The sequence below is a fragment of the Carassius carassius genome, chromosome 17, assembly GCF_963082965.1.
Source record: "Carassius carassius chromosome 17, fCarCar2.1, whole genome shotgun sequence".
Classification (NCBI taxonomy): domain Eukaryota; kingdom Metazoa; phylum Chordata; class Actinopteri; order Cypriniformes; family Cyprinidae; genus Carassius; species Carassius carassius.
This window is the reverse complement of record NC_081771.1, coordinates 14,640,682-14,652,114: the sequence shown is the minus strand read 5'-3', so window position 1 is coordinate 14,652,114 and position 11,433 is coordinate 14,640,682. Positions and strand designations below refer to the sequence as shown.

The window sequence follows — 11,433 nt, the reverse complement described above, 5'->3', positions numbered from 1 at the left end:
TATTACTATAATACAGTAATATGAAGCATCATTTAGAATAATATAATTATACACAAACTAACAAAAAACTATTTCAATACATTAATTAATATTTAGGAGGGAAATGTGCATAACTGTCATGAATAAAAATAAATAAATAATAATACAAATTAAATTAAAAAACCTTTATATAAATTGAATTCCTTTTTCTGTAATATTTCTAAAACAGCCCAAATCTGCACTGAATCTACACATGCATGCAGACTGTTAATAAATCACCCCTTTCTTGTTTTTGTTTTTTTAAATAACTATTTTGGCCAATTTTAAGTCATTTGTAAACACTAAGACTTGATAATACAGGCATGCACATTTAGCATGTAAAAGGTAGAAATCCCCAAGTGTACTTTTATGGCTGTTTAGTTCTGTGCACTGCAGTGCTAAATAAATGTTGTTGTTTTTGCATAGGCTTTCTGTACTGAGCAGTTGCACACAAAATACGCTATTTATGGCCTTTTAGTCTATAGGTTACCCTGATATAGTGTTTATTGCTTTGCCAGTGGAAGTCAGGCAATCCAAGACTTCCTCTCTGGTAGGATGATTTATCTCTAATTGAGCAACTTGATGCTTCCCTTCATGCAGCCCCCTTGCTTGGCATCCACTGTGGCTACATGCTTTCTCATAAGAGAGCTGACGTCCGGGCAACCCTTTGAGAAGAGTGAGACTGAGAACACAGCATGTAGGAAGTGTCACCAAGAGAAAGGCTTTGGTTGCTGTCTGCCATTAATTACCAACTTAATGCTAACTCCAATTCATTCTTTTACTTTTACTGTTATTAAAATAAATCAGTAAAAGTTACCTGTGGTCAGCTGGAGGACAATTGTAGTTGTAATACAAACTTAAAAAACGACAAAAAAATAAGATCATGTTGCTTTAAACCCATGGTACTATTTGAAGGTCAAGAGAATGTTAATATTGTTATTTCAGGAGGCTATATAAAATGAGATAATGGAAAGCATATGTACATTAGCCCCACCAACAGCCATAATAGCAATCATTGTATCTCAGGCAATACACAAGTTTTGTTCAACAGTTTTTTATTATTATTAAAAAGCTTGCTTCTGCCTCAGGGTAAAAAAAAATGCACCTATTTTATTCCCAGGACTGAGTATGCATCTCACCATTTGGATTTTTTTCTGACTTTTCCTTGCAATTCTGATTTTTTTTTTTTTTATTGTGATAGAATTAGAATAGAATTGTGAGATAAACTCAGAATTCTGGAATATAAACTGAATTGTGAGATGTAAACTCAGAATTCTGAGAAAAAAAATCTAAATTGTGCAATGTAAACCAGTATTTGCAAGAACAAAAAACTGAATGCTGAGTTTATATCTCACAAATAAAAAAAGAGGTCATATTACCTTTTTATCCTTATTTTTTTTTAAATCTCTTGGCAGAAACAGGCTTTGACAGAAAACCATAAGGCTTGTCGGAGTTAATTTTACACTCACACAAGGTTGTTTTTTTAACACATCTTGTGATCTTTTTTTAAGGCCCGTAACTTGTAAATGTCTGATAATCTGTCACCTAATGTTGCAAGCGTCTTTAAAAAGAAAACTCACTCTATACCCTAGAGGCAGATATAGTACCTTATACAAAACTTGACTGATGGAAATTATTTTCTCTTTTTATTTTAATATGTTTAAAAGACAAATTTTATGAAACCATTAACAGAAGCTAACATGCCTCACACACTGTAGGTGATTCAGGTGACACTCAGACCACAAAGTATCTTGGTTAATATGTTGGCTAAATGTGACGTGGACTTGGATTCATGGCTGGGTTTGGATTAATTTTTAACATAATTACAGCTTCAATTGTAGTAGCTTGCTTAAAAGGAAGTTACTACGGTTGTATTAACCCTTTAGGAACCCTTATAGTTTAAACAGAGAGTCAGTGCAGATGGTAAAAAAAATAGAATAGGCTTAAAACATGATAGGTAAAAATTGATAGCCTGAATGCACTGTAAGTCGTTTTGGATAAAAGCGTCTGCTATAAATGCATAAATTTAATTAAATTAAATTTAATTTAAAACTCACATTGGATAAATTCAGCTGATTAATATGTGACATTATCATTCATGAGAAACATTCTAATGTAAAGCAGAAACTGTCATGACATGTGATATTGCATCCATGGCAACAGAGGCAGGGAGCATACCCTTCTGCACAGCTCCATTACGGTGCAAAGGATTTCCCTTAACCTTTTAAACCATCATAAACTGACCTTGTGCGTATTTTAGATTACACATTAAAAACAATCAAACAATATAACACCTTCTTTGTCACTGATCAAATTTTTGTGATTGTTTTCCTATTAAACATAGAGAAGATGGATCAGATGAGATCACATAATTTTGTGCCATTTACTACCATTTTCCAGAATGAATGAAGAGTGGATTTAATCATTGCTTATCAGTGGATCAAGCTAACAGTAATCTTGTATGGAATAAAACAAACTAGCAACTTTAGGTAAGTTATCAGATTTTTTTTCTCATTTGCCCTGAATGTGTTTATTAGTTTATTTACTAGCTATTATATATTACTTAAAAATATGTTCCATAAAATTTTATATTGGAGATCTATCTATCTATCTACATTTGTTCATATATATATATTATTACCCTGCTGGAAAATTGTGCTTTATCTGGTTTTCTCTGGTCTAAGATGATCATTAGCATCTTGGAAATACTAGCTAGCCAGCTAAATACACACATACACATATATACATTAATAAATGAATAAATTGATTAATTAATACATACATAGGTAACAAATACAAAAAAATAATAACACATAAGAGACCATAACAGCTAAAAAAAGATGTTCAAGTAGTTTTTCTGGACGATGGTAACGTTAGCTGGACAAACAGCTAAATGACCGGCTTGCACCTGCTAATATGCCAATCTTAGACCATCTAAAACTATCTACCATGTTCCAATTCATCTACAATCTTAAAACTAGATTTTCCAGTACGGTCTCATCTCGGTTCATCTGAATAAATAATAATAGTAAGCGATGATGATTAGTAAGCCATCACCTACTATGCGTCAGTCTCGAAACGCGTCCGATCAAGATCAGCTGATCTGCTTTGCTTGTCGTGACTCGAGCTCGGGTTATTGCTTCTTAAAACAGGCCTATCGTCATATAAAAATTCTCAAACGCGATATAAAGCTGCAGCGATGATGACATGATGAAGACCACATCTAAATAAAACACCTATGGCTCTATATAAAGCGTAATACTTCTTTAGCAATGCAGGAAAGGATAAAAATCCAACCTCGGGATTGATTATGACATCACAACAGCCACGACGGTTTATATATTAATAACAGTTCACTACGTAACATCGAAGATGTCTCATTCAATGCTGTATGACTACAGCTACTAATAATACATAGATACAGCGGTTTATAACCAGTGTTTTCCTCCTACCTTTCGATGCACTGCCTCTCATTCTCCGATGCCCCCCAGCTGATGTCAGAAACGCTGACCTTTCATTTGTCATCCGCTGGCTGTCAAAGGTCAGATTGGCGCGTGTCCCAGCGAATCGTGCTTCGTCTCGATCAAATTCTTCGAGCAGTGACGAAGAGCTACTTTAGCATCATCGAATCAACACCTTTCAACCAAATCCACAGTCGACCCTCACTTTGATCCAGATTAACAAACATACATACCTGTTTAAAAAAAACAAACAAAAAAAAACTATTGTAATTATTCTAACTGTACAAAATATGCACGTAACAGTTCATATTTAAGATTTTTTTTATTGGAGTCAAATATCGCTGATTTGTTGTAGTTTTATTTTAAGCGACAGGCTATTAAGCAGTCAGACTTGAATATTTTTATTTTTTTCCATGGGAAGGATGATATTTTAGCTGTGTGTCATATTGTGGACTTCCGTGATCCGCGCACAGACTACAGACGCAGATGGTCTGTGCCATATACATAATAATAAAGCGCTACTATGGCCGAGACTGAGCTCCTGAATATTAATTAGATGATGGTGACGTTGAGCGGCAAACGTCCTGAAACGTCCAATTGGGAGCGTGTGTTATTTTACATTATTAATAGTCATGAGACAAGCCTTCGCCATAGTAGGATTTTTACACGTTATTACACATATACGCCCAGCCCCCGGCCAGAGCATCCCACCCCTAGAGGACAACCTTCCTAAAAACTGGGCAGATGCCACGTAAGACGTTTTAATCTGCAGAAAGATAACAATAATAATAAATAATCATTACATATATTTTGGCTGTACATATATATAGGGCCTATGTGTGTGTTCCATTATCAATTCGTTTACTGAATTGTTGACATTAGCGGTTAATTTTAATTAACGTTATTATTATTATGTTATGTGCATTGTTTTTGTGTGTTGTGCATACGTTTTTATGTGTATTATACCACTTGTGGAGGTCCAAAGACAAATTCCTATTAAAATTAATAATAGGGATTCAATTTTTCAACTTTTCAACCAAAAGACTACATTAAAAATTTCTGCGAAAATACGTTTATTTTCTTTGGAAAAAAGTAAAGCTCAAGCATGTAAATTCTTGTACAGTTGTTAGTGGTATTGCACAACAAGAAGGTGATATTTTGAGTGTTTTCTTCCGTCTCGTCTGATATGTAAGACTGACATAGACTGAAACAGAAAATAGGAGAGAACAGGAAGCAAGAAAGAATAAAAGAAAAATAAACAGAGAGAAATTAAGATAGGCTGATAACTATAAAGTCATGTGTTCCTACCACTCCTTCAGCTTGTTCCAGGGTAAAACATTTTTAATCTAATTGTAATTTAATCTGTGGTTTTTGATCAAGTCTGTGCTTTAATCTTCAGGATAAAAAACAAAACCATCGCTGTTGTTCTGAATGAATAGTCACAGTTAACCCCATCTTTTCTATCAATGGCTCTCCCAGATATAGCTTTTTAAAATGCAATGCTGAACAGTATTTACGAAAGAAGTCAGTGTTTAAAGAATATCTGATATGGTATAGTATTGTTTTATCACATTATACTTAAATATTGCCATTGCTAAAAGTGTTACTCATATATTGGTTTGATTTTTAACACAGTTAAACATCCTATCAATGTAGTTCAAAGAATAAGGCCTGGTCTTCACAATAGGGCCTATCGGGCATATTTGGATTACAGAGCTTGTAAAACACATAAAAATAATTATAGCATTTTTTTATGGTATATAGAAGAATGGTAACACTGCTATGAAATATATAAGAAAGGTAAACATCACAGACAGAGATGATATAAAGTAAAGCCCATTCAGAAATAATTAAATCTCACTGGAATGCTTGAAGAGTTCAGTGTCTCATTCACTTACCTAAGGTCACATGCGTCTACCCTTCACTAATCATATGCGATTTAATCACATCTATATAAAATTTGTGCATTTCGTGTTGAAATGTAGGAACCATTTACACTTTAAGAACTATTGTACTTGTAAAATATAAGTTGAATTTTACCCCGACTGATTCCCAGATTCCAGCAAATGCTAGAAGGAGATAACAAGTTCTTCAAATGTATGAAAACTTTTCAGGAACTGAAATAATCAAAGGTAGCACAATGAATAATACTATACTACAAATGGACAGTTGTGACGATAAAAATGCATGGAATCTTTGGAAACCAAATGTGGTCAATCAATTATTCCTCTGAGAGGAGGCCACCCTGTTGTCTTTGATTTGAGACTGACAGATGATTCCCTCAGTGAGTTGAAGCACATCGAGCATCTGACTGGATGGTGGGGATCTTTGTGCTGAGAAGTGTGCTGATGTTCGGCCAGATCAGATCTGTCTCTGTGTCCGAGAATGTGTACAGGATGCCTTTAGCCCTTTAACATAGAATTACAATGCTTTTTATTAAACGGGGGCACAATGTTTTTGAATCAGAGTTACAGAAAAACATTACAAGCACACTGGTTGAGATTTGGTGAGACTCAAAATGTGAGGTCATTCCTATGAGTTATGAGCTTACTTATAAAAGTCTATGACAGGTTTGGCAACATCTTTGTAGTGTCTCAGTCTGGCCACCAGGGCTTCTGGTCTGTCATCCTCCTGTTGAATCAATGGCTCTCCTGTGATGTCATCTATCCCCTGTAAACACAACAGATATTAGCAAAACTGTTATGATTTGATTGTGTATGTTTACATTTATTCTTTTATCCAAAGCAATTTACAAATGAGGAATGCAACAAATGATTAATCATAAGAAGGCAATAACGTAACGCTAGCAATACAAAGTTTCATACATTGCCCAGAAAAGAACAAGCTACAAGAAAGATGTGTAATGTATAATAACAGTAAACGCATAGGATAGTATTTTTTAATGTCAGTAGGGTGCAGTTAAAGGAATAGTTCACCCAAATCTGAAAATTTGCTCAATGTGATCACCCTCAGACCATTTAAGATGTAGATGAATTTATGTCTTCATCAGAAAAGATTTGGAGAAGTTTAGCATTACATCGGTTGCTAACCAATGGATTATCTGCACTGAGATTTCACTTCCAGAATGAGGGTTCAAAGAGCTGATAAAAACAATCGCAATAATCCACAAGTAATTCATTTAATTGCAGTGCATGTTTGTAAGAAACAAACGGCAACTTAACTTTAAACCATCACTTCTGGATAAAATACTGGTCCATAATCCATAATATAGTTTCCTCCAGTGCAGAAACATCATCCCTGTTGTCCTCTCACCCACCAACATATTTGTTTTGAATTGTTTTTTGGGCTGTTTTCACTTGTGAAAAGGAGAATGACCCATGCATATTTCTCCCCGATTCAAACAAGACTTCGGGGCAGCTGTGGCCTAATGATTAGAGAGCCGGACTAGTTACCCGAAGGTTGCTGGTTTAAGTCTCGGTGCTGGCAGGAGTTGTAGGTGGTGGGGAGTGAATGAACAGCGCTCTCTTCCACCCTCAATACCCATGGCTGAAGTGCCCTTGAGCAAGGTACTGAACCACCATAATACCCATGGCTGAATTGCCCTTAAGCAAGGCACTGAACCCCCAGTTGCTCCCCGGGCGCTGGATCTATAGCTGCCCACTGCTCCGGGTGGGTGTTCACAGTGTGTTCACTTCTCACTGCTGTGTGTGTGCACTTGGGTGGGTTAAATGCAGAGCACCAATTCTGAGTATGGGCTACCATACTTGGCAAATGTCACAACTTTCACTTATTACTTATGAAATATTATGGATAGAGGATTTATATTTTTCTTTTAGCTCTGAAGCAATGGTTTGAAGTTAATTAAAACATCTTAATTAGTTTATTACAAACACCCAGTCTTTTACATCACTGAACGTTAATTAATGGACTGGAAGTGGAAACATGGATTACTGTGATGTTTTTATCAGCCAGAGTTTAGATCCAACCCTGCTTCAAAACACCTGGTTGTAATTTTGAAGTAATTTCAAAGAACTTTATTAGCTGGTTCAGGGGTCTGCTATGCAGAAGCATTTTCTGTAACAGTTGCAGGTTACAAGGTTTTACAATGTATTTCTGCATTTCAATACATTTACAATGTATTTTCCATTGCATCAAAATGTTTGCTCCTTAGAAACCAGGAATAGGAATGAGTTTTGTTTTGTTTTTTGCAGAAACAATGATATAAGAGAACCTATGTTGCCTATGTTAATGTTGCCACGTACTCAGTTAACAAAAATTATGTTCTTAAAATTGTTTTGCTAACTGTCATTTTAATTTTTCAAAATGTTTTTAAAAGGTTTTTTCTTGGTTATATGAAAGTTAAGGGAACATTCCATTTTATATTTTTGACAACATTATAGCAAAGTTAATTTTGAATGGTTTCTGACTGTTCAGAAAAAAATCCATGATCAATGTATAAATAAAATTTTTATGCTAGCATTTTGAATATATTATTTAAACCCAGATAACTTTGAAAAGACATTCTGTTACCGTTACTCAAAAAATGTTTTGTAACTTTGGGAGAATCTTGCCAAAGTTAGCTGAAAGAATAAAATGTTTACCTGGACGCGGGGAGGATTGAAGCACATGTTGTACACTCTGCCACTGGGTGGATGTATCCATCGATGTCGCAGCCTTTCCTTCAGCGTTTCCAAAGGAATGTTGAGATTGATGGCTACATCCAGATCACAGGCACTGTTCAGGGCTTCAGCCTGAGCTAGTGTTCGAGGGAAACCTGGAAGGGGAGTGCACAAGATGACTTCAAATACAGGCCAAAATGGATTATTCACATGAGTAATTACATTTCCTTTCTTATTTGATTATAACATTTTACAATATTAGCTTTCGGTTATAAAATATTATTTTAAAATGTCACTTTAGTTGCAATGTGTAGTTTCGCAACTATACATAAATGTCAGTGTTGCAATTTTACATCCTTATTTTTTGCAGGGTATAACACTGTTTTACTTTCATTATTTATAACTGAGTGTAGTTAATTTTCTGTTAGTCTACTTCAATATTAAGCTTTAGGATTAGTCTTTGCAGTTTCATTTTTAATGTTTAAAGTCCTGCAGTAAAGGATCACTAGTTTTACTCCATGTAGCAAGAATATTTAAACCTGTTTTGTAGGTCACGCTGCACATCTTTTCAGTCAATGTTTGATATCCTATCTTTCTATTTTAGGAGCTTGGCCTTTCTAAGCTAGCATCTGTTACATCTTGACTGTCTTGTCTCACAAATCGGTAATCAGTTATAGTTCAAATGGAAATAGGCAATAAAAGATAAGACATTTTCAATACTCCTAGTTCCTAACACTACAGACTGTTTTGAGTTTCTGTTGAATGAAGAAATGAAAGTTCCCTCACAAAGTTCCCCTAAAGAGATTAAGCTTTAGCTAAGTCTTCAACAAATAAAAAATATTGTAGCAAAAAGATCAAGTATTAAATGGGATTTACCACCATACCATCCAACAACCAGCTGTATTTGGTCATCTCCTCCAATCTAGGCAGCATTAGACGTGTCATGACATGGTCTGGAACCAGCAATCCTTTTTTTATATACGTCTTAGCTTGAACACCAGCCTCTGCAGAAAAGACAATGAATGGAACACACATCTTCCATACTAATCATCAAACCTTATGGCTTTACAGTACACATATCTTTAATAAGCTGCTTTCTATGACGTTTCTTCAAGAATGGAAGCTAATAAGATTTTAATATATTTTTTTCTACTTATGTTCCTATTTAAAATGCACACATAAACTTTAACTGAGACTAATCAATTACTAATCATATGATTTTAACCAGCAACTAGAGTGTTAATCATATACAGGTGCATTTCAGTAAATTATAATGTCCTGGAAAAGTTCATTTATTTCAGTAATTCAGCTCAAATTGTGAAACTCGTGTATTAAATAAATTCAGACTGAAGAAGTTTAAGTCTTCGGTTCTTTTAATTGTGATGATTTGTATTATTAAGATGCACATGTAATAGATCGGAACAGTCACATGAGAGTTTTGAGACACTGACACCCAATAATTCTATTTAGAATTTTATCTACAAGCATAAAAAGAATAAAATATGATAAGGGTCCAAATGTCACTACACAAATTACAACCTTACAACTATTGATTATCAGTGTATTTATTTGGCTTTCAAAGTCTAATGCACAAATAAATTTAGAATGGGAAAAATGTGTTAATGCAAAAATTTACCGAAGTCATAATTTTCTCTTAAAAAAGCTACATTCTTTTTTAATCTAAGGCTTTATACTAAAAGGATTTGCCAACTATGATAACTTGACTGAGCATGAATAAAAAGTCTACTCTAAGTAATGTGTTAATTAATTAGTATACAATATGTTGATTCGCATGAAAATAATAAAGGAGGTGAGCATAGCAACAGTGCAATAAAACAGAAATGTGGAGTAGCATCTTGCCAGCATGGCAACTTTTTAAGGCATTTTTACCTCACATGAACTCACACATCATGACGCCCTAGGTTATTATTAACCACATATTCCAAACTGGAAGGACCAAATGTTGAAGTAAAAAAAATCGATAAACTCTTAATCTTAACATGTAAAGCACAACAGTGGTTACGCCCCTTCATATGATCAACGAACCCCTTGTTCAACAGTGGCCGTGTCTCAAAACCTAGCGAGATGCCTATCTAGCATTTGTTAGCATCGACAGGCTTTCCAAAGCTAACCAGCGTCAAGGAAAGTTTGCACATTTTTGAAGAGCACGCACCAGTTTTCGCAGCGATGTTTTCTCGAACGAAGTCTCCGCTGGATAAATGTTTAAGGCCGAAACTGTGCGCGATCCTCTCCGATATGGTCCCCTTCCCCGAGCCTGGTGGACCCATGATAACAGCCCGGAATAACTTGGACATTTTCACACTGAACTGCCCTGTTTACAACAAACGAGTCCAGCATTACACGTGAAATCATGCAACTCGTGCACTTATTTAATGCAGTACGCGACGTAGTGCGCGTTTGCATTACAATTCAGTTTTTACAGCTCTGTTAACAGATCTGCAGTGCAGAATGAGGGGTGGGGACCTGTAACATCAAACAATTCATACAAAACGAAGCGACTTTAAAAGTTATAGGTCAAAAACAACAAACAAACTTACCTACCCAACAGAATACTGTACTATTAAACTCTTATTTCCACGGTGAAATTGGAGCCCGTTGTCACTGTTCACTAAACCTGAGCAGCCTTTCGCTGACGCACCACCTACTGCTCGCTCTTTATGTGGACGTGAGCGCCTCCTCTCTGCAAATGAACGGAGGAGAAAAATAAACGCCCTATTTTAAAAGCCTCTGGTACAGCATCTCCTGTTGGAAAAATATGCACAAGCCGAAACGTCACCGCATTGGAGTCTGGTCGTTGTAGTATTTAGCTGCAGCGCACTACATACAGATCCTAAACAGTACAAGCAAAATATTTTGTAATATAGGCTAATATATATATTTACAATTAAGTGATAAATAATGACAGATTTACTGTTATGGTAGGTTTGCTGACATATATCCAACTTTCAGTTTCATAATATGTTTTTTCGGAGAGTCAGAGACATGGCTATTATTTTGCAGGAGCTTCTTTCCAGAAGAAAATGGAACCTTTTTAGTGCGTCCCAATTTGCGCACTTGTGCACAGTATGTCCCATTTTATTTAAAGAAACGCATTTCAAATGACCGAATGATGCACACATTTAACATAAAAACGTTTAAACTCTTATCATATTTCAGATTTTATCTGACAAAATAACCTTAAAGAAATTTCAAACACTACAGGATAATATACTAGGCTACAGTAAAAGTGCGCATTATCATTTGGAACACGCTATTATTCTCTTCACATGCTACAAACTGTTAACACATAGGCAAAACTGGTGTGATATTGTCCCTGTCTGATTTGATTTAGGACATGGTAAGCTTGTTGACTG

At 35.3% G+C, this 11,433-nt stretch overlaps 1 protein-coding gene and 1 long non-coding RNA gene across 3 annotated transcripts in view; one reads left to right on the top strand and one right to left on the bottom strand.

Moving 5' to 3' along the window:
• Positions 1-11,433, top strand: part of LOC132161174 (uncharacterized) — a 410,674-nt gene that overhangs the window by 61,225 nt on the left and 338,016 nt on the right. The window lies entirely within an intron of this gene.
• On the bottom strand, positions 5,266-10,783 carry ak4 (adenylate kinase 4). Of its 2 annotated transcripts, none has more exons than XM_059571009.1 (6): positions 10,618-10,783; positions 10,233-10,391; positions 8,944-9,063; positions 8,042-8,214; positions 6,031-6,149; positions 5,266-5,887 (listed from the first exon to the last, which is right to left on the bottom strand). In XM_059571009.1, the coding sequence occupies exons 2-6, from the start codon at positions 10,372-10,374 to the stop codon at positions 5,761-5,763; spliced, it is 681 nt and encodes a 226-aa protein (XP_059426992.1). In that variant the 5' UTR covers positions 10,375-10,391; positions 10,618-10,783; the 3' UTR covers positions 5,266-5,760. The 2 variants fall into 2 exon arrangements, with proteins under 2 accessions (XP_059426992.1, XP_059426993.1); XM_059571010.1 differs by having other exon boundaries at positions 10,622-10,782.

Coding starts and splice junctions, on each gene's coding strand:
- ak4 (XM_059571009.1), bottom strand. CDS start 10,374: ATGTCCAAGTTATTCCGGGCTGTTATCATGGGTCCACCAGGCTCGGGG. Junction 8,215..8,943: donor ATACAGCTGGTTGTTGGATG/GTATGGTGGTAA, acceptor CTCCCCTTCCAG/GTTTCCCTCGAACACTAGCT. Junction 5,888..6,030: donor CCTGTCATAGACTTTTATAA/GTAAGCTCATAA, acceptor TCTATGTTAAAG/GGCTAAAGGCATCCTGTACA.